Source organism: Pinus tabuliformis, chromosome 5_2 (genome assembly GCF_031772625.1).
Source record: "Pinus tabuliformis cultivar Carrire ecotype Pingquan chromosome 5_2, CPIR1, whole genome shotgun sequence".
Taxonomy (NCBI): domain Eukaryota; kingdom Viridiplantae; phylum Streptophyta; class Pinopsida; order Pinales; family Pinaceae; genus Pinus; species Pinus tabuliformis.
Genome location: NC_142306.1, coordinates 246547559 through 246571645, shown reverse-complemented (window position 1 = coordinate 246571645; position 24087 = coordinate 246547559). Strand labels below are relative to the sequence as shown.

The 24087-nt window shown below is 37.2% G+C and overlaps 1 protein-coding gene across 1 annotated transcript; it reads left to right on the top strand.

Moving 5' to 3' along the window:
- Nucleotides 1-986: 986 nt before the first annotated feature.
- On the top strand, nucleotides 987-19062 carry LOC149158458 (glycerol-3-phosphate dehydrogenase [NAD(+)] 2, chloroplastic-like). The gene is made up of 6 exons (XM_089433988.1): nucleotides 987-1057; nucleotides 1160-1276; nucleotides 9634-9697; nucleotides 10592-10741; nucleotides 10886-11035; nucleotides 18776-19062. The coding sequence occupies exons 1-6, from the start codon at nucleotides 987-989 to the stop codon at nucleotides 18788-18790; spliced, it is 567 nt and encodes a 188-aa protein (XP_089290114.1). The 3' UTR covers nucleotides 18791-19062.
- Nucleotides 19063-24087: the final 5025 nt, after the last annotated feature.

The following is a 24087-nucleotide window of genomic DNA, read 5'->3' as shown; positions in this document are numbered from 1 at the left end:
CGAGGATCAAGCCAAATCTAATCTTAGCCGTTGATTAGGGACTTAATCTCGACCATTGAATCATCAATAGGAAAAGTATAAGAGGAGGCTAGAGGGTCAGTTGGAGATACACCAAGTTGATCAAGAATTCAATTTTCTAGGGTAGGGTTTGCTGAGAAATCGAGTTAGTGATCTGTTGCAGCGAGGGGCAGTTTGAAAAAAGGCTGAGAATACATATCAGAGAGGCAGAGAAAGTGCCAGAGAAACAGAGCAGAGCCTTGGAACGCTGACGTAGATGCAACCAGGACTGGCACAGAGGCTGAGTGGGCTAGCGCAGAAGGCGTACAGGGCCAAGAGGCTGACGCAGAAGGCCAAGAGGTTGACGCAGAGGCAGTAGAGGCTGCGCAGAGGCTAGCAGAGTTGACGTTGGGCTGAAGAGGTAGTGTTGAGGGAATTTTGTGGGGCAGACTGGGAGCTGAGAGGCAGACGCAAAGTAGAAAAGGGTGACGTAGTTCCAGATAGAAGCTTGGATCAGCTTTTGCTGTCCAGCTAGGGAACTGTTGAAGTTGCTGTGGGATCAATCATCTGGTTGCTGATAAGCCAGAATAACTGTCTCCGAGGAGAGGTACTTCTGCCAAGGAAATTATTTGAAGGGTGAGCCATTTCTGGTACCCTAGTTGTATTCAGAAACTTCATAATAATAAAACCCTCATATCTGCTGCACCGGCTTTCTTGCATTGGGTTTTCCCGAGGACGTTTGTCCAAAATAATGGTGTCCCTTATTTGATTGTCTCAGTTATTTCAGTTGCTGATCTCTGTATGTGTTAAGGCTGCATTTGTGTTTATTTCGGTATTTATATTTATAAATAACTTGTTAATGGAAAGAAATAGTAGGAGATAACAAACCAGATAATGCAGCGGGGATTTCTAATGTGTCAGACTTAGAAATTTCAACAAGGTATCAGAGGATTGCAGATCACAGGAGGATTGAAGACACCAACAGAAATATGAAATTTGCAGTAGTAGCAGCTGTCCCGAGAGACAGTGTCATTCCAGAGCTGAAGCAGCAAGAGAGGAAGTGACACAGAGCCTGCGTCATCATTTCGAGTGAAGAGGAGGGTCAATGCAGAGGCAAAGAGGGGCAGACCAGACTTACGTAGTGCTCAGTTATCTTTCTCAGCCATGAAGGATTGACGCTGTGGCCAGGAGGAGCAGATTCAGCCTTTGCCGGGATTGCGCAGAACCTGAAAGGCTCAGTTTCTTCAATTGCCAGGGCTTGGGGAGCTGTGGGCAGATTGTGATTTGCGGAGCTGGTGGGATGCTATTTTTGTCAAAGCAGAATAATTTCTAAGGAGGCAGGACCAAGGTAGAGGGAGTCACTACCTCAATGAATTTCTAGCCAAGGAATTTAGATTCGAGTTGCAGTTGCAAGGAGGATTGGAGAGGAGTGGTTCGACAGTTGGCCAGAGGATTTCCAGAAGGGAAATCAGGATTTAGAGGGAGATTTCCAAGAGGGAAGTCGAGACTCAGAGGGAGTCCAGAAGAGGAGTTGAAATGTTAGTGAACGAACTAAGGGATCAGGACAGGTTGGACGGGGCTTCCAACTTTGTCATCTGGAAGGCCAGGATCCTGGCAGTCCTGGATCAACATCGCATCAAGGGCTTTGCCTTGAAAAACATGGCTATCCCAGTTGACTCAACTGAGAACGAGAAGTATGAGGATGCAATGGCAAGGGCGAAGTGCATGATCCTAGACGGGGTCAAGGATCATGTCATACCACATATTGCTGAGAAGAACACAACAAAGGAGATGTGGGACACCTTGACCACCTTATACCAGGGCTCTTCCATGCAGCAGAAGAGATGCTATTGGAGAATCAACTGGGTCATATCAGATGCAGAAGAGAGAGCAGATAGATCCATTCCTTCTCAAGCTACAGGAGATTTGCGACTAGCTTACTTCTGTGGGGTCTACACCAGATCCAAAATTTATGGTGAGAACTGCCCTGAATGTAGTCTTCGAGGAATGGGAGACATTTGTCCAAAGTATTTTGGGTAGGGCTACTCTTTTCGGTTGGGAGGAGATGTGGGCAGCTCTTTGCCAGGAAGAGATCAGGAGGATGACCAAGGCGGGGAGTAGTGGCAAGGGAGGTCGTCTCAATAAAGAGGAGATGGATGCGGCTCTAGCATCTGCGGGACAACAATGGAAGAGGAAGAAGGACATCTCCAAGGTTAAGCACTTCCATTGTGGGGAGCTGGGACATTATGCATCCCAGTGTCCCAGGAAGAAAAACAAGGGAGAGGCTTCTGATTCGAAGGCAGCTCCAGCTAAGGCGAAGAAAGAGGTCGAGACTGATGACGATTGTGCCATGAGTGCTCATGCACCTCTAGAGAAGAGGTGGGGTGACATCGAATTGTAGTCAAGAGGACTACATACTAGGGCCAAGATCCTTTAGGTGCCCAAACTCTTTGATCACATTTGGCTACGAGAGCCCTTAACGATAGTAGCATGATGACAGATGTCAGGTGGAGCAAAGTGTGATGGCGCAGTAAGGTAAGGCTAGAGTGTAGAAGTCTGTAGCAGCGCAACAGAGGTTGCAGTTGTGTGAGAGGCACAAAGGTGTTTGTAGTAGCGAAGTGGCAGTAGAGGGAGCACGGGTTAGCAACAGAGGCAGTTTCAATAGAGGCAGTTTCAACATCATGAGGCTTCCAGACTGACTGGGATGTCAGTTTTTGGGAAAGTCAGTTACCTACTTCTTGGTGTCTGAGTTGCAGTACAACAGTTAGCAACTTAACAACGCTAGTGGCAACATGGGCAGCATATTGAGAGGGAGTTGCAGTACAAATGTAGCAGTGGCAGTGGTAGTGTCATGGGCAGCAATATAGGGAGCAACAGTGCAAAAGATGTGAGGCAGCAGGCCAAGCATCAACACAAGTACCAGTGCGAAGGATCAATGTGATGTCTCAGTGATGGAGCATTACTAGAGCACATTCCTTGCTAAGAGGGAGTGTTGATTTGTAGTAGCATTAGATGTGCTCTAGCCATGAAAATTGGTGGAGAGGCTAAGGCACATAAGATCTCCAAGACCCAAAAATAATTTGGGGAAATTCCAACCGGATGGAGAGATATTAAAATAATTAATATTTTTAATGGGGTTCCTAAGTCTAAACTTAGGAAAATTAAAATATTAATGTGTATTAATATAATATGGGTGAGAAAGTTCTAAATAATTAGGATCAAGCCAAATCTAATCTAAGCTGTTGATTAAGGACTTAATCTTGGCTGTTGAATCGTCAATAGGAAAAGTATAAGAGGAGGCTTGAGGGTTAGTTGGAGATACATCAAGTTGATCACGAATTTGATTTTCTGGGGCAAGGGTTGCTGAGAAATCGAGTTAGTGATCTGTTGTAGTGAGAGGCAGTTCGGGAGAAGGCTGAGAATACATATCAGAGAGGCAAAGAAAGTGTGGAGAAACAACACAGAGCCTTGGAAGGCTTACGCAAAGTCAGCCAAGACTGACTTAGAGGCTGAGTGGACCAACACAAAAGACGTCGAGGGCCAAGAGGTTGACGCAGAAGGCCAAGAGGTTGACGTAGAAGGCCAAGAGGCTGACGCAGAGGCAGTAGAGGCTGCACAAAGGCTAGCAGCGCTGACGTTGGGCTAAAGAGGCAGCGTTAAGGGATTTTCGTGGGGCAGACTGGGAGCTGAGAGGCAGACATAGAGCAAAAAAGGGTGGCGAAGTCCCTGGAGGGTGACGCAGTTCTAGAGAGAAGCTTGGATCAGCTTTCGCTGTCCAGCTAAGGAACTGTTGAAGTTGCTGTGGGATCAATCATCGGTTGCTGATCAGACAAAATATCTGTCTCCGAGGAGAGGTACTTCTGCCATGGAAATTGTCTAAAGGGCGAGCCATTTCTGGCACCCTAGTTGTATTCAGAAACTGCATAATAATAAAACCCTCATATCTACTGCACCAGTTTTCCCGCATTGGGTTTTTCCGGGGACGTTTGTCCAAAAATAACGGTGTCCCTTATGTGATTGCCTCAGTTATTTCAGTTGCTGATCTGTATATGTGTTAAGGCTGCATTTGTGTTTATTTCGGTATTTATATCTATAAATAACTTGTTAATGGAAAGAACAAGTAGGAGATAATAAACCAGATAATGCAGTAGGGATTTCTAATGTGTCAGACTTAGAAATTTCAACATACAACTCCTGCCCCTGTTGGGTCTGGGTTACCTTTAGATGCCTAGTAAAAATATACTTAACATATCCCCTAGGAGGATGCCATCGTTGTTTGTATATGCCTTTTTTTCTAAGTTCTATCCCGTAATGGATATATTGGCATATACATGTATCACCTTTGTGGACAAAGGTGAGTGTCTGCACTGAGGGTGCAACTGCTAAATGTTCGATTAATCCTTGGTGCTGACTGTTATGTAAAAAATATTTAATTTTAGGTTAATTAAGACGAAAGGGCACGATCATAAGATCATGCCCTTTCCCATAAGGGTGCCCATGGCAGTATATAAGCCAAGGACCCTCACTGTAAACAACCATCATAGGCTTCAGGATACGACAAATCGAATAGAACAATAGATGGATCAGAATAAGAGCCAATCCAAATTGAACCAAAAATAGACCTTGGCAATGCTGAATCTCTTGTGTAGAAAGCAGGATATTACACCCGACAACTACTCCAAGAAGATGAAGAAAATCAAGAGCACCATTCATCAAACTCAACAAAATCAACAGATTCCCATTAAGCTGAATCTCCAAAAAAATCAGCGACACCCCACCAAGAAATTAGTAACGTGACTCTTACAAATAAGCAACTCCGGGATACCTTTACCAATCAACACCCCTTTTTTGCTCAACCATTAGCGACATACCAACGAAGGGCAAAAGTCGAGATGCCTGAATTTGATGGAAACGAAAAAAACAATGTTGCATGGATAAATAAAGCAGAAGAATACTTTGAGATATATGACATCAATGCTGATGACAAAAAGCTCAGGGACGCATCCATGAAAATGGAAGGGGAAGCATATAATTGGTATATGTGGTGGAAAAAGACGACACACACCATTAGTTGGAGAAAATTTAAGGATGCATTCTTTAAAAGATTCCAAGGTGTAAAGGAAGAAGAGTTCTTTTCAACACTCATCAAATTATGACAAAAAGGAAGTGTGGACGAATACACTCAAGAATGGGAGACCTTATTAACACGAGTACTTGGGTTATCAGAGTCTCGTCTAATTTAATCATACATCTCCAAACTTAAAACCCATTTACAAGTAGAACTTGAGATGCATGACATTACATCAATAAAAGTAGCAAGACGAAAAGAAAAAACTGCTGAAAAGAAATTTGAACAAATATTTTGGTCAAAATCGGAAAAATCATATTCAAGATGAAGAGTACCCCAGTCTATGGACTCAAACAATACAAGATATGTTCCACCACAACGTCGTGAAGATGAAAAATCTAATGTGGAAATACAAAGGATAAAAGTAGGCAAATGCAAACGCTGTGGTGAGAAGTGGGACCCCAAACATAGGTGTGCTAAGGGAAAAGAATCAAAGAACCTATATAATTGTGAAGCAACTAATGATTCAAACAGTGAAGAATCTGATATAGAAGATACCGAAGGTGCCCCATAATTCTCACCAGAATTAGATGACGGAAGTATTCCACAAGTGTCACTATCAACTATGACAGGTATATCACAACCTCAGACTTTAAAGTTGAAAGGACATATAAAGAAGAACAAGGTAGTGGTTCTCATTGATTCTCGTAGCACACATAATTTTCTAGATGCGACCTTGGCAAAGAGACTCAACATCTTTTCATTTCCCTTACCAAACATGAAGGTGATGGTAGTTGATGGTAAGAAGATTGAAAAGGTAGGGAAATGCCATAAAGTCAAATTGCAGATTCAAGACTTTAATTTAGAGTCTTCGGTCTTCACAGTACCATTAGGAGGAGTAGGTAGTCTTAGTTATCCAATGGCTATGAACTTTAGGTACTTATGCCACCAACCATCAAGTACAATTCATAAAATTCAAATGGGGAGGTCAGAAGTACAAATTACACAGATTCCAAGCACCAGAGAATCAAATTGTATCATCATCTCAGATGATGAAGATGATTCGAAAAGGAGCACCCGCTTATGTAGTACAATGTCACCAATTGGAAATGTTAGCTGCAAATATGACCAGCGAAGAGTCACCAGAGATACAAGATCTAATTCAGAAGCATGAAAAAGTATTTCAAGACCTACCTATGAAAATGCCTCCTAACAGGGAAATTGAGCATACAATAGAAGTCAAAGTAGGGTCAAACCCCATCAACATCAAGCCATACCGATATCCACATCACCAAAAGACGGAAATTGAGAAATTAATCCAAGACCTTTTAAAGTGTGGGATCATCTCGAAAAGTAAAAGTCCGTATGCTGCTCTAGTGGTATTGGTAAGGAAGAAGGATGGTTCATTCAGGCTATGCATTGATTATAGAGGATTGAACAAAATAACAATTAAAAACAAGTTCCCAATTCCATTTATCAACGAAATGTTGGATGAGCTACATGGCGCAAAATACTTCTCAAAATTGGACTTAAGATTAGGCTACTGTCAAATCAGGATCAGATTGGAAGACATACGAAAGACGACATTCCGAACACACGAAGGTAACTATGAATTTAAAGTAATGTCGTTTGGGTTAACCAATGCACCAACAACATTTCAAGCAACTATGAACGAATTATTTCGTCCACATCTTAGGAAGTTTGTATTAGTATTCTTTGACGATATTTTAATTTACAGTAAAACTTGGAAAGAGCACTTACAACATCTGGATAAAGTTCTTACACTACTAAAAGAGCATCAATTTTATGCAAAAAAATCCAAATGCACCTTCGGAAAGGAAGAAGTAGAATACCTTGGACACATTATATCCCATGAAGGCATAAAGGTGGACCCTAATAAAATCAAAGCTATAAAAGAATGGACCAAACCTGTTAATGTATCCAAGCTAAGAGGGTTCTTAGGTTTGACTGGATACTACCGAAGGTTTATTAAAAACTATGCACATATAACTGTTCCTCTGACAAACCTTTTAAAGAAGAATTTATTTCTATGGGATGAGGGAGCAGGAAAGTGTTTTGAAAAATTAAAGGAAGTTATGTCTAATGCCCCCATATTGGCAACACCAGATTTTTCTAAACCATTTATCATTGAGTGTGATGCTTCCGGATTCGGTATAGCTGCAGTATTAATGCAAGAAGGGCATCCAATAGCTTTTGAAAGTAGGAAGCTCAATAAAAGAGAACGCCTCAAGTCCACATACAACAAAGAAATGCTCGCTATTATGCACTCACTAGCTAAGTGGAGGCAATATCTTTTGAGAAGTAAGTTTTCCATTAGAACAAACCATAATAGTCTCCAACACCTCCTTCAACAAAAAACACTTTCCGAAGAACAACAAAAATGGATTGAAAAAATTGTCGCCTTTGACATGGAAATACTACATAAAAGAGGAAAAGACAATGTAGTAGCAGATGCCTTATCTAGGAAAGATGAAGAACCAACACTACTTGCAATCTCGGTTGTTGTTCTTGAATGGCTTAACAAAATTCGAAGTGAGTATGCCAAGGATCCAAAAATAACGACAATAATCAATAACCTTCCCAACAACTCAAAATTTGAGTGGAAGAATGATATTCTATGGTATAAGGGAAGAATCTATCTAAATGCAAATTCCAAGTTTAAATTTAAGATAATCAAGGAGTCACATGACTCACCGTCAGCTGGACATGTAGGATTCTTTAAGACTTACTACAATGCACGTCAATCCTTCTTTTGGAAAGGAATGAGTCACGATATTCAGAAGTATGTAGCAGAGTGTGACACATGTCAAAGGAATAAAAGTGAAAATATTAAGATGCCGGGATTACTTCACCCTTTAAACATTCCAAATCAGAAATGGGAAGAAATTTCGATGGACTTTATCGAAGGATTACCAGTATCTGAAGGCAAGGACAAGATTTTCGTAGTGGTCGACAGACTCACCAAATATGCTCACTTTATGGCAATAAAGAAATCATATTCAAAGAAAGAAATCGCTGAAATATTTTGCAAAAACATATATAAGTTACACGGTTTTCTGAAAGTCATTGTGAGTGATAGAGATGCCAAATTCAAGGGTAATTTCTGGAAGGAGTTGTTCAACCACATAGGAACCTACCTAAATATGAGTTACCCTTATCATCCTCAAACAGATGGACAAACAAAGGTTGTCAATAAATGTTTGGAGGCCTACCTACGTTGCTACGCTACAGAAAAACAAAACAAGTGGGTTGAATGATTACATCTCGTTGAGTGGTGGTATAATTCTACTTATCACACGTCAGCAAAAATGACGCCATTTCAAGCTTTGTATGGATATGAACCCCCAAAATGGAAGGATCTAGCTGTTGTCCAGACAAATCTACCTGCTGTTAAAGATCAACTAGAAGAAACCCAAAAAATCGTCCAAATATTAAAAGAAAACTTGAATAATGCGAGGAATTGTATGAAGCAACAAGCAGACCAAAAGAGAACCGAAAGAGAGTTTGAAGTCGGAGAATGGTGTTTGTCAATCTCCAACCATACAAACAATTGTCCTTAAAACAAAAAGGAAAAAATAAATTGGCACCAAAGTTCTATGGACCTTATCAGATCAACAAAAAGATCAGCCAAGTTGTGTATGGTTTAAGCTTTCCAGAGAAAAGTCGTGTTCACGTCTTCCATGTCTCTTGCCTTAAAAGGGCACTAGGCGACCATCAATCAGCGCAAACAACACTTCCATCCCTGGATGATGAGGGAAGGGTCATTCTAGAACCAGAAGGTATTTTATCTACTAGAGAAATAAAGCTTCGACATCGTACAATCAAGGAATACCCGATCAAGTGGAAGGACTTACCCGAAGAAGAAGCTTCTTGGGAGAATGAATCTTTTTGTCAACAACATCCGTCGTTACGTATGCTTTGAGGACAAAGCATTCTTTCGAGAGGAAGGCAATGTTATGTAAAAAATATTTAATTTTAGGTTAATTAAGATGAAAGGGCACGATCATAAGATCATGCCCTTTCCCATAAGGGTGCCCATGGCAGTATATAAGCCAGGGACCCTCACTGTAAACAACCATCATACACTTAATTAATAAAATATATATGTTCATATCATTTCTGAGTTTTTTATACAACACTGACTCCCATTTAGTAATGGTTTCCCCTCAATGGTAACTGCTAATGACATTGAAGCCTGGAAAAATGAAACTATGCAACATAATCCTAGCCAACATTCAATTGTCAAAATACCTTATGGACATCTTTGGTGGTCAAGATGTCCCTTTCTTATTTGGTTATTTTGAATTTTTTTTAGTATTTATATTTTAATATTTAAATTTAAAATTCCTTTCAAGTTTTATATAGTTCTATCTGAATTAATTAATGATACATTGAAGAAACTCAATAAATTACTAACTGGTAGGATTCTTAAAACAAGGGTCAGGTTCTTTGAATCTGAAAGAAAGATTTAGCCTTCTAGGCTGTTTCTGCATTTGCACTCGCTTTTGGCCGTGGGAAGTTCTATCATTATGAAATTTGTCTCACAGGCATGAAGATGTTAATGATATTGAAATGGATGATAATGAAGAATTGCTTGTAGATGACATGGAGGTTTAGTTTATTGTTGATGCTTATACATTTTTTCCTCTATAGTTATATGTGACAATAGAGACTGTTCATATGTTTATCATAGAAGTTTTGAGGTTTGACTTATGAATTTCATCTTTCATCATCTTTTTGTTATTAATTTGATTATATGAGATTTTATATGAAATTTTTTCATTCTTTGAAGTTTAATTCCGTTGAATCCTGACATCCTGCCAATTTGAAAACCACTGATGTATCGGTACCTCTGTATATATCCTTACACATTTCTATACTACTTCCACTGTAATGCTTGGAACTAAAATAACGTTGTCCCTGTTCTATAAATAATAGTACATTGTTAGAATTTTACATGTTTATAGTTGTAGGATTAGGACGATGCTCAGCTGGGGTAGCTTCTATTTTTTTATTTTCAGAATCACAGGACTCACAATGAGAAAAATCCCAACAATTTCTAAAATATTTCCTTCACATGCTGGAAAAAATATGCGTGCCTTATCCAACTTCCAGCAGCATGGTTTTCCCTGATGCAGCCACATCTTGTTGTATACCAATTCAGCCTACAGCTCTTACTAGGAATAATTTATGTACTTGCAGATTGAAATCATCATAACAGCTGACAATTTGTCACATATAACTTATAAAAATTAACAATCACAAATCTGTGCATAGGTTAATATTTTAATTTGGCCCACCCCTAACTAATTATGTTAAACTTGTTTCTTTGCATTATGAATAAATATGATGGTTTTATTTACTGCTTATCAAGAATTTTTGTTACTGCTATATACAAAACATCTAATGTTATAGTAGCTTCAAGCTTGTTCATTTTCATAGTGTAAACTGTGGCAAGTGTAGTTAATTATTACTATTTTAATCCCATCTGGTATCTGACTGCAGATGGGTGCAAAAGCAACAACACTCACTGGCCTGTCAGGCACTGGAGACATCATGCTTACATGTTTTGTTAAACTTTCAAGAAATAGAACTGTTGGGGTGAGACTTGGCTCAGGGGAGAAACTTGATGACATTCTAGCATCCATGAATCAGGTGATTTTCAATTCAGTTTTATGAAGAGAGTCATTAAAAGAGAAGGATTGTTTTGTTGTGGCGCTTTTGTATTCTTGTATACAGACACCTATAATTGTACTTCAGAATGTTTTTTTGAGTATTTATCATCTATGTATTCTCCAGGTTGCGGAGGGTGTAGCTACAGCAGGAGCTGTCATTGCTTTGGCACAGAAATATCATGTGAAGATTCCGGTGCTAACTGCAGTTGCTCGTATTATTGACAATGAACTGACACCAAAGAGAGCTGTTTTAGAGCTAATGAATCTTCCACAGGTTGGCAAACTGTCAATATTTAGTTCGCTGTTTATCTGGTTAACTTTCATGTTTTGGTTCCAATTTCTATGGAAATACTGTCTGGTTTGTAATGGGGAACTGTGTCGATTGTATGCATGTACATGAGCTGCTATCAAATCTCTCTTCGAACAACCTTAGTTACAACCTATAGAACTTGTTTTCATGTATAAGTGTAGAATATTCAAGAAGGGCCAGTTAATTGACAAGAATTCCAGCTATCTTTAAAAATAGGCAACGAGGATTCAAGATTCCCAAAATTATAGCAGTTGGAATTTCCTTAGTAGAATATACCTGGAAGCTTATAAGATTAGCAGTTGAAACAATAATATGGTGTGTGCATGCACACAGACACAGAAATATATATATATATAGATATGTGTGTGTGTGTGAGTGTGTGTGGATGGTTAGGAGCTTGTGTTTCCTATTAAGAGGTTACAGGTTCGAATCCTAAGGGGGTAGACTATCTAGACCTCTGTAAACCTTAGCAGTCAAATCACTGTGCAGAGGTGGGTCCCTTGTCTCACAAACAAGGGGGTCTCATATATGTATTTGGTGTTTGTCTTGGCCGTGACCTTAAAATCTCTCTCTCACACACACATATATAGGTATTCACCTATGGCCCTGACATTCTCTTTTGTGAATGCACTTTGTGGTCTCAGAAAGGCATGATCCATGTGGCTTTGCATGCATGGATCTTGTGGGTCCAAAGGGCTTATGCCATATGTGCATACAATTTCAAAGGGATCTGAAAGGCATAAGTGCCATGGGCCACCAACAAAACATGAAGATTACTAGTGCAAACCCCAAAAACAACATTGAGCATATAATGTTTACATATATTAAGTATTTTCCTCATATCTGCAATGAAGCTTGCAGATATAATGTTTATATATAGTGGAGATTGCATATAATGTTTACATACATATTCAGTGTTTGCCTCATATCTGCAATGAAGTTTGCTGATGTGCAATAAAATACTTAAACATCCACACTTCGTCAAATCAGGACTAGTTAAATTCATAGTTATGATAATTTATATCACAACAACTCAGAATTTCATAAAATCTGAAATAACCTCATCTTGTTTCTGCAATAAAGTTGTGGAACAAGGAACAAGGTTGACCAAAAATGCAAGGAAAACACCCTAAATCAATGTTTTATGGCTGATATAAGGTAACCCCTCCAAATCTGCAACTAAGTTTGAAAACCAGCAACGTTATTCTATTAAGTTTTCCTTGAAAACACTTATACATCACATGGTTTTTTTGGAGATGACCGGTGCCTTGTCCTTGGAATAATGGAGTGAATAAAAGAAAAAACTCGCAAGGTGAAAGATGCTTTTCAAATCTCACAAGTTCATATATTTGAGAATTAAAATTTTAAACATGCAAGAGCTATACTAGATAGAATTCTTACCCAATTTACAGAAACCGTGGGTCCAATCTGAATCATCAGAAGAATCCAGTGTGGTATCAGGGAATCCGAACCCTAACCCTATGTGTGTTTTTTATTTTATATTTAAAAAAAATGAAATCTCAAATGATAAATATGAACTAAATTTAAATCATATCAAGTTATCAACTAGTAAAACTAAATACTAAACTAGTAACATCAAGATTCAGATTTTTGATTCATACATCATGACATCATAAATCCATGCCATTTTCTGAACTGAAATCAAGTTGAATTTTCAGATTTCCTACGTAAGCAAAATTTGAAATTTATGACTTGAAACAACGAAACTCAAGCATTAAAATGATAAATCATATTTCAGTTTTCATTTCACAAATACAAACATTTTAGACATTGAGATGAGTCAACCGGGGCCCATATATTAATATTAAAGTGAAATTCAAATATCATAAATTCATAAGATGCCAACATATCAATGATAGAGACTAAATTTTTTCGAATTAACAAAAAATTAGCTTATCTAGAAAGTTCCACGGGTCCAAATTAAAAAACCAGAAATTTGACAATCTAGTATGTGATAGACCAATGTGACATTGTTATTGTCCTCCACATCCTCCAATGGAGCATCAGCTTATTCTCTAGCGTGATGATATGAAGCAGCATGGGCAGAAGATGCAGTACGAATACCACTTCTGCGGCTGCCTATCAATGACAGGCAGAAGAACTTACCACAGCCAAGCCAAACATAGGCATGTATTCTGCATCTAAATCTCCAACATGAAAATGATCTGTGGAAGAGCTAGCGAATGAGCGGTTAGCCATCAAGCAATTAGGGGTATGTGTGCCTGCATCTTTGAGATTCACATCCCATAGCTTTGAAGGACCCTTGTTATACACTGGCTTTAATTGAGAGATGAGGCAGAGATTTGAGTGGATGCCGATGTACATAATGTTGAAGAATGTAACTAGTGTCGGTCTTCATAATTGTATTTGGCTCATGGCATGATGTAATTATTATTGTACTTGTACAAAAAAAGAAAAATAATTTTTTAGTAGAAGAAAATTATTTATTTAAAGAATGGGTTTCATGCTCAAAGTATTTGGGTCTTAGGTCAAAGCACCTATTTTGTGCGCTAGGGTTTTTAGTCAAAGTCAAAGTGTCTCTGTCAAGACCCATTTGGGCATTTGTATCAAAGAAAAAAATATCTTTTTGAAGTGTCTAGGTGTGTTCTCCAGATCAAGTCGGCCTTAAGACCACTGTTCAAGTCGGCCTATAGAAGTTGTACAAGTTGGCCTCATTACATGTGGAAACAAGTATTTAAAGGAGGAAAATCGGACTCATCATTGGAGACATGACATCTGCAGTTCGATTACAAGAAGAAAGAAGAACCGAAGACAAAGAATCTGCTCCTAAACCAAAACAGTAAGAGATCTGCTCAGATCGAAGAAACAGAGATATCTTGGAGAGCCGAAATTGCAGAAGGGTCATCTCAGTCCGAAATTGTAGTAGGGTTACCACAGTCCGAAATTGCAGAAGGGGTACCACAGATCCAAAATTGCAGAAGTGAAGACTCGTTTTCCTGGTTGGCTGACTTGTATCTTGGTGAGAACTAGAGGTCTTGTTTGGTCTTGGAAGTCTCCTTTGAAATTGTTTCTATAAGAAGAGAAGTTCTTTTGGGTTTTCCCCTTGGAGGGGTTTTTCCCTGGCTTTGAGCCTATCTCTAGTGTTCACTCTTGTCTTTGTGATCTTTATTGTATTGGAAATAACCTTGATGATAAGAATCTAACAATCTAAAAGAAGAAGCAATAATAAATCAAAAGAAATTGTCTAACAATCTAAAAGAAGAAGCAATAATAAATCAAAAGAAATTGTCAAAGTAACATAGAAATCATCTAATAAAGAAACAATAAGCTGCCCTAACAGATTTCTCAACACATAAGATCTTCTACTTTTGTTAATTGAAGTTTGTTTCTTTGATTGGATGGATAAAACCATAAGAGCTAAGTTTCTCTTTGTTGTTGAAGAGCTTCAAGCCTGTGTAAGAACTCTAGATGCAAGGGTTTGTCTGGAGTTTGGGCACCATAAAATCCCCACCATACAAGAGGCTTCATGGTTCCTCTATCAGATAGTGCATTTACATTTCCAAATGCACCACTTCTTGTGATGAATGAAATAAATCGTTTCTTTAGTTGTGAGAGCTCCATTGGATTAGAGCAAATCTTTGAAATTGTTGTTTTAAAACCATTGGCCACCTCACTGTCTTTGTTAGGGGCCCTCCTCTTACCCCCGAATTTAGTAAATTACACCTCATCATAGTAGTTTGGATTTAAGGCATAGGCTATACAGATGGGTATTGTATTTGTTCCATCTATTAATGATTGTCCTTTATGGTGCCATATAAAAGAGATTCATGCTCTTAAAGAAGTTGTTGAATTCTTTCCAACATGCAATCAGTTCCCTCATAAATGTCACCCAACACAGGCACATTTAAATCACAAAGTTGTAGAAAATCCACATTTGGCTCCATTATGGAAAAAAAGCTCAGCTTGAACCCACTGAGTGATCCATAAACACCGTACTTATGGCCCACACATTCACCATCACAGATCCTCCATGGAAATGAAATTTGGTATTTGTTTCCAAAATGAATTTTCCACATGAAATCCTTCAAAGGGAATGTTGAGAGGTTGATTCATGTTCTGAATGCAAAATATACCATATGCAGTTTTATAAAACAATGGCAACGGTTTGAGAACAAAATAGCAGCTAAATTCAAGGGGTTGAAATTAGAAACCAAGTTGGATATGGAATAACGACATTATCCTCACAGCCATTGATCTCCCTTAAACAATTAATGGTTGGCCTAGAAATCCTAGTTGTTGGGTTCCTAGAAGTTTTTGGAGACCAAAATCTTCTCAATGGGGAGGTGTCATCTGGAATGGATCTGCAACAAAGATGAATGGTTTATGAGACTTAGCACACAAGCAATTGTCAATGATTGAGGGTTGAAAAAAAGGACAATGCAAGCATTAAGAATTTATATGTAAGAAAATGAAAAAAATGAACGAGAAAAGATGAAGTAAGAGAGAAGGATGTTAGGGACTGGGAAATGAAAGGACAAGGATGCTTAGCCTTCCTTTTACCCTAGCATTGCCTATATCTTCGTTTAAATTGGCTTAAAAAGGGTCTTTTAGCTGAGAGGAAAGGATGCCGAAAATGACCGTCTATGTAAATTTCAGTGTTCTACAGGGACCTGCACCCCAGGGTTGGGGGTGGTCCATTGATGTTTCCTGCACTCCTCGGACAAGGGGTGCTTGGTGAAATGCTTCTCCGTGTCCCCCTTTTTGGAAAATGTGGGGAAACATAGGGGGGAATGTTTCCCTAACGTGGGAGATGTGTTTCCCCAGAAGGGGGATTTCTGGGCATCCCTCCCTGAAAAGGGGTGCTTTTGGGCATCCCCCTATAAAAGCAGTGCTTTTGGGCATTCTCCCATGAAAGGGAGAGTTCAGGCAGCCCCCAATTTTTTTTGCCTATAAAGGCTTAAAAGCTGAAAAAAATTTAAAAGAAAAAACAAACAAAAGCAAAAACAATATGTAAAAAAATCCTACCTCACTTTCACTTTTATTTACCTTTTATTTGCTTTCACTCCTTGATGCTCAATTTATTTTCAATTTTCATTATCCATTATTAATTTTAAGTTTTAACTAGTCTTCACTCTAGATATTAATGACGTTAGACCAAGCCTTTGACTTGTCACTTTTTACAATTTTTGAGTTTAAGAATTTCAATTTACTATTTCAGACTTCAGATTTACTGTTTTTCTCAGTATTAATTAGATTCTAGAATTATGAATTTAAATCAATGTATCAATATTTTACTATTTATGTTTTATTTATGGTTTATGAATCAATGTATTTCATTACCAAATATGAATATGAATCATGTTTATATCATTTACAAATTTGAATTTCTTACTATTTTATTGTTTGTTGTTTAGTATTTACATTGCACAATGATGAATTTGCATGGAATGAATTGTTATTGTTGGTATTTTATCATCACTATTTTTATTTTAATGTTTTTAGAGATGAGGATCCCTATGCTAGAATCCCAACAGCCCCTCACTCCATTGAATTTCCTCAAAATTTGGAGGTGCTTCCACATGCCCCCCATGTATGTCTCCCCGCTTCTGTGCTCTTCTGTCCCTGAAACTTGGTGGAACATAGGTAAATGGTTGAACGGCCTAGAGAGCAATGGGATTGCACTGTAACACTGCAATTGTCAAAAACAAAGACTGAGCATCACCACTTGAAGCTGGTTTTTCGTTAGGGTTTCTAGGGTATTCCAAATTTCCTTTGAACAACTTACTTTGCCCTTTTGTGCCTTAGGAATTGGTCACCTAGGGTAAAGTTGTCAAAGTTTGTTGTTCCTTTTGTCAAACTTTATGTTTGTAGCAGATTCAAACATATTGGGCATGTAAATTTATGGTTTTCCAAGTCCAAAACATTATAGGAATGAGTGTGCATTCAGTGCATGGTGATTTGATTGATGAATTCATTATGGCTTAGATACATTACGATATATGGTCTAGAGTTTAGTTATTTTTGGAAGGGATTGCAGTTAATTAGAATTAAATTCTGAGAATGTAGGTTTCCACAATTAGTCATAATGTTGTTGAGCTTTCTGGAAATAAATTATGTACCATATTATGAAATGTCCAATGTTTCAAGTGGACACTCCACCCATTATCAGGGACAATGGGTGGATTGTTGACTCAAAGTGTTGGATGTTTGGTACACAATTTATTTCCAGAAAGCTCAACAACATTAGAATTAATATTTTTTTCCTTCCTTTCTTCCTTGCGAAATCAAAGAAACAGAGTCATATTCATAATCACTCTGTCTCTTAAAGTTTCTTATATTGCCATGTGTTGATTTTTTTAATTAGATTCTTCTGATTATTATTGTGTGGCATGCATGCCTTTTCTAATCTTGGAGTAAGGCAGTGGAATGTGGATTGCTTACAAAGTTACAACACTTCAAAGAACTCTTCAATTGAGAAGGTGCAAAGTGTGGGGAAGGTATCTGTTTTGTCAAATTCTCCCAGGACTTGCACCTGGCCTGAACTACATGAAAGTATCCACTTGCACATGCAGGAGGAACCATGAGGGGTAAACCGTGAAACATGTCTTTGGGTTTTTGAACAGTCGTGGGGCATATGAAACACCCCCACTTTACTATCTACTTAAAACCCCATTAACACTTGCCGTGTCATTGAAAAACTGTGCTATATAAATACATTATACAACAAAGCAAGAAAATCTCCTGTAGCAAATATAATTGATCAGAAGTTGAAAATTGTTTATAAAGGGGCATAGTTGAATTTTGAATTCCTAATGATAATATCGATGGGGAACAATTTGAGACCATTGGAGGTAGAGTAGTGCCATATCAATCCTTAGGGCAATTAGAGTAGTGCCATATCAATCCTTAGGGCAATTACCCAAGTTAGGATTCCTCTTAATTTGGACAGAGATAGGGGTAAAGACAGGATCAAGAACCATTGTAAGGGTAGGCATACGATATGTTACAAAAGTTTTAGAGGGCCAAATTCTGGTTCATATGATAATGATGATATTTTTCATGATTTCCAATAGTTAATTGTTTGAGGGGCATTCCAAAAGTTAATCATATAGATGATGATAGGAGGGGATTACTCCATGACCAATTTGTTAGGTATATGCTCTTGCATAGAAGAAGTACAAGGTTCGATGTTTGAGTGAGTATTTGTATTGCATTAATTTGAACTACACAGATCAAATGAAAATATTCACACATATGCTAAAAAAATTGATGCTCATAGGTAGGAGCTACCTATTGGCGTACGTGAATCTATTAAATTCATTAATAAATGACAAGAAAAGATAGTAGCAAAGGACCTTCTATGGTTATCATTGAATCCTTTTCTCTATCTAAATCAGTTAATTGTGTGATTTACATACATGTGAGGGACACAAGAAGGCAAAAGTAGAGGACCTCCTGTGATACCAATTAATCCTTTTCTTTATTAACATAAGTCAATTTTATGATTCACACACATGCGTTCTTTGTAAATGAGCATATAGACTCCAAAGAAGGATATTATTCAAATAGGAGTGCTAATAATAGAGTTTTAGGGCGTTGTATATTTTTCATAAACTATGCATTATTTATATATTTAAATTAGTCTAGAAGCTATAGAAGCTACTTTTCCATTTGAATTAGTGATTTTGTTGAAACTAACTTTCATTTTTCTTCTCGTGTTAGGTCGAAGAAGTTTAGTTTGATTTTTGGATCTTCTTTTTTACAAAAGATGAGAAAGTTGGACATACCTCTTCCCAACGAACAGTCCTATGGTACATTATCCTAAAGAATAGAACTTACAGTATTAGTATTCTGAAGTGTGCCTTTTAAAACAACCTTCATTTAGGAATCAGGATATTCTTTTGGGAAATCTTATCTATAGCAAAGACAAAAAAGAACAATATAGCATGCTGTGATTATATTTTGACGAACAAGCATATGAAATAAGAAATAAGATGCTTTCAAATTCATTTTGAACTTTTCTTTTTAACCTTAAACCAATTCAAAAATAACAATAATTGATGAATCACAATACCCTTTAAGATTAAGTTGTAACCAGGACCAAATGGTTTCAAATTTCACATATTGCAATTAATATCTTGCAATTTTTTAATGTTTGTCTTTAAGTTGTAATACGTAATTATTAATAATTCAAAAATAACAATAATTGATGAATCACAATACCCTTTAAGATTAATTTGTAACCAGGACCAAAATGGTTTCGAATTTAATATATTGCAATTAATATCTTGCAATTTTTTAATGTTTGTCTTTAAGTTGTAATACGTAATTATTAATAATTCAAATATCTCATGTGATGAACTATGTTTAATGGTCATAAATATTAAGTACTTTAGTCAATAAAGTACATGTTAGTACAAAACATAGTCATTATGTCATAAATTAGAATTGGCTTAAGTCACTTTTGACAATTGTTTAGTTAAGTGAAATGTGGAGTCACTTTGGAAGTTAGAAGGATCTACTTGCAAGTTATTGGAATGATTTCTCTTTTCCATTACACCATTGTCAGTGTCAATTATTTTATCTTATTATTATATGCACTTACAATGGTTGGAAAATGTAACTCATATCAATCTTCATAACCATCATTGTAGTTATGTTATTGTATATTTCATGATATTGGTATGAAAGTTGTTCGATCTTTTGGTTGCTCCACTGCTGCACAGAGCGAGTCTCAATGGTACGAGCAAAGTTCATTTTAACAGGTTAAAAACACCAAAAAACTTGGAATATGTATATCTCCATTGAAGATACAATAATACATATTAAAATGTATGAATGCGAATGATGTTTCAAATGAGAGTGATGGCTTACTTATATATCCTAGGCAGGTGCCTTGTCATGGAAAGTCATGTCCTTAGGGACATACCTCTTCATTAACTAATTACTAGTTATACAATCATTATTTGGTGTTTTTATTGTTTATATTATTTATATTATTTTATTCATAACAACATAAAAAAATAGAAAAGAAAAAGAAAAATTTATTATTCTTATTTATTAGACAAACATGCATTTCATGCTTCTATGATTTTTCAAGTCAAAAGAAAATTGTCATGAGTCAAAGTCCCATTTGGACTTCCTAAAAGAAAAGGAAAAATAATTTTATTTATGTTAAAAAGTGTCTCCATTGTGTGTGTGGTCATTGTCATTGTCATGGTAGTTGTGTGGGATGTGAGAATGGCTAGAGGGAAGATTTGCTTAGTGGGAAAATTAATTCTTGTTGGTTTTGAGCTTCTTATCTCCATCGTGTGCTTCGTGATAGACTTAGTTTCATAAACTACATAAGTAAATATGTTGGAATGATTTTTTTTCTCTAAATCTCCCTGAGAATAAAGTTTATGTACCCATTCCTAAGTGCTTAATTGTAAATACAGGGCCTTTTTTTTTAAGAAAATGTGCAAAGTGAAGTGAAAAAAATATATGAATAAATAATATAAGGAAAAAAAGGAACATATATATAAATATACCTAGAAATAATTGAATGTTGTAAATAAATATTAATATATAAATCTGTGAAACAATAAACAAAGTAGAATATTGTAAGACTCTTACATGAGTTATAGCCAAATATTGGGAACCACCTAAATTTGAAAAGAAGCATTACCCCTATTTACCATTACAGGGTTTCAAGATACCTTTCATATTGACAAAATGTTCTCTTTCTTGTATATAAGGTAATGTTTCATGATAATAACAAAAGTAAGAAATTATAATCAGCCACTCCAGGGGCTTGATAAACTGAATTGCAGCTCAACATTGAAAAATTGTTGTTTTCCTGAAATTATATAATAGAGGATACAATGTACAAAATACCAGGGAAGTTATAAATGACGTAGGTTTGACAGTTTCTTATGGAATGGTGCACTCAAGCCATGACCTTTAACGACATATAGGTTAGGTGTGTAATATATGGAAAACGAAACCATTTACTTTCATTACAAAAAAAAACTATACGGTTTGTTTTCAAGGAAATATGTAACAACCCTGGTGAAAATTCCATGTAAAAATATATAAATACCACAGGTGATGGGACATGCATTCTAAGTTGTAAAAATATATTAAAGAGGAAAAAAAGTATTTTGGTGCATTTATTTATGAAACTAATGGAAATTAGGAGAAAAAGGAGGTGAAAGTTCACGAGTTGTATGTGAGGAGGAAAATGAAGGAAAATAATGGAAATTAGGAGAAAAAGGAGGTGAAAGGTCACACGTTGCATGTGAGGAGGAAAATAATGGAAAATAGGAGAAAAAGTAGCTGAAAGGTCACAGGTTGCATGTGAGGAGGAAAATGAAGGAAAATAATGGAAATTAGGAGAAAAATGAGATGAAATGTCACAGGTTGCATGAGAGGAGGAAAATGAATGAAAATAATGGAAAATGAAAAAAATAGAGGCCTTATACATAAAAAGGTTTCTAAGGATCAGTTAGAAAGTATCGCCTAAGCTAACTACTCAGGAGGTAGGTCCCAAGAAAAGTAGCTAAAGGTAAGGCACCAAAGATGCTGACTAGCATTCGGTCACGGAGAACATGTCAAAAACACCCCCTCTTCTCTTGGGAACGGTGGACGAGAGAGACAACCAACCCTTTCGATTCAGTGCCCGACCAGAACCATCTGTTTAGGCTATCCTTAGTGTGTCTGCTGGTTAGATTGCTTTGGCAGTTTTGGATCTATCTCATACTCTTGGAAGCTTAGAGTTTTCTTGGAGCACTCTCGGAGGGTGTGGCGTACTTGGATTCTTTGAGTAAGAAGGAAAAGGAGGACTGGAAAGTGCAGTAAGGCATCGACATCAACAACTACATCAGATTTTCTTGGATGTACCGAGTTTCATGTATGATTTCTTCACTAGTTTTGGGCATGCATGGCTTATGCATGTGGTTTCTTGATTGTCATCTGTCACTGGCATGGAGGATTTCCTGGATTGAAAGTGGATTGCCTAGCCTTGTAATTTTCTGGATGGTGATTTTCGATATACTTTCATTGTTTTGATTCTTTCGGTTCTCATGTTTCCTTAGCTTGGGTTGAGTTATTAGTCCTATAAGCCTTGGTTGAACAAATGATGTGGAAGCACTGTAACAACTTCGGTTGAGTTACTAGTCCTAGAAGCCCTAGTTGGAAAAATGCTACGGAAGCACTTGGTGGCTTGAGTTACTAGTCCTAGAATTCTTGGTTGGACAAACACTTTGGAGGCCCTCTATAAGTTGTGGGTTGAGTTAATAGTTTTGGAAGACTTGGTTGGAAAAATGCTCCCGAAGCCCTGGAAGGCTTGGATGGAGACCAATCTGATGATGGTTTTTTTTGGTGATGTCTTGTTAGGGTCGTATAATTTTTACAGGATCATTTGATTATAGCTGATCATTATTATGTTTGAAATGTTGTAAATAATATTCCATGTTGTAAATTATTTCCAAAAAAATGTCAAAACCTTAAGAAAAATAAAGAAATATTCTTGCAAGTCAAAATGCATCATTAGAGCATAATTAAGCATGATTAGATTAAATTAATCACATCATTTAAATGTGATTAAACGAATTTTAATAAGGCATTAGTACTATGGCTTTTGTTTTAGTGTAGAGTTGAAAATGACAAATGGAGATTTTCCGTATGTGGTTAAATAACTCACATATTACTAGCTTCCAATCACATCACCTTTTTCATCGGATGGATCCATCGTATTTTCAGACCCCTCCTCCTATTATGATTCTCTTTAACAGTGTGGGGGAGGGGGGGCCGGGGGGGGGTTCGAAAACTAGTTTCCCCGCCACAACGTGTCCTCCCCTCATGATTTCGGACACCCCTGTTTAATACCACAAACAGCTTTGACCCCCCTCCGAAAGCGGTTTCCACCATTCCTGCCGTAACCCGCCTTCCCGCTAATGTCACCCTTCACTTCCACTAAATCTCCATTCCCTTTCTGCCATGTACCCATTCTGCATATCACCTCCCACAAACATTTAACGTCGTTGTCACTCTCGCACCACTCACTGCCTGCCACTTGGACTATTTTCCCCAATCACCTCCACGTCAATTCTCCACATCACCCTTGCGGACTCCAGTTCATCTCCACCAACCATGTGCCTCCACATCATCCCCCACCTCCATGTCACATGTTTGTTTCATGGTCAGTTAAATTATGTTTTCTCCTATAAAGAACAATAATTTGAAACATGGTTTAGAAACCACTGAGAATGAACTTTAAAAAATTAAAAGATGTTTCTTATGATAAGATCCTCGTTTACAAAATCCTCTCTCATGTTTCTAAAAGATGTTACAGTTTTGGAAATTCAGATGAATCTTTGTGAGCATATTTTCCTGGATTTTCCTGTTTTTAGCCAGTGTTTCCAAATACAGTGTCCGAGCAGGTGGAAATGAATTTTAAAAAACGGAAAGTGGTTTTTTCTTCCAACATCATCATTAAAAAAAATCTCTCTCAATTTTTAACATATCTTATGGTTTGGGATATACAAACGGATTACAGTACCCCATTGTTCAAAATTTCGGGAGGAAAAATCTCAAAGACAGTCAGTCACTTGGATGCCACCTCATCAAATAAGAGTTTTTATCAAATTCTAATTGCTCTTCTTTGTTATCAACAATCCACAAAGATACTGCCAACTAGATTCATTAGCTTTGAATGCCCTCTATTTCAATTCTATTTGTGTAAATACGGTTTGAGATATTTGTAACAAATCTTGATTGAACTAACATATATGTGTTGAGGCAGTTGGTAGGTACTTGAGTGTAGTAGGTGATAGTTGTAGAATTATGTTTAATGACTATGAGTTGACTATGGATTATGACATGATTGTTTGTAAAAGTTGAATTCAAATTCATAGTTATGATTGTATTGATACTTGGAACATGTGTTTTGACATGTGTGAGCAGTTGCAGGAAACATGGTTGGTATTAGCGTGAGGAGGTAATAGTTGATGTGTTTATATAACTAACAGTTGGGTGACGTGACAGTATATAGT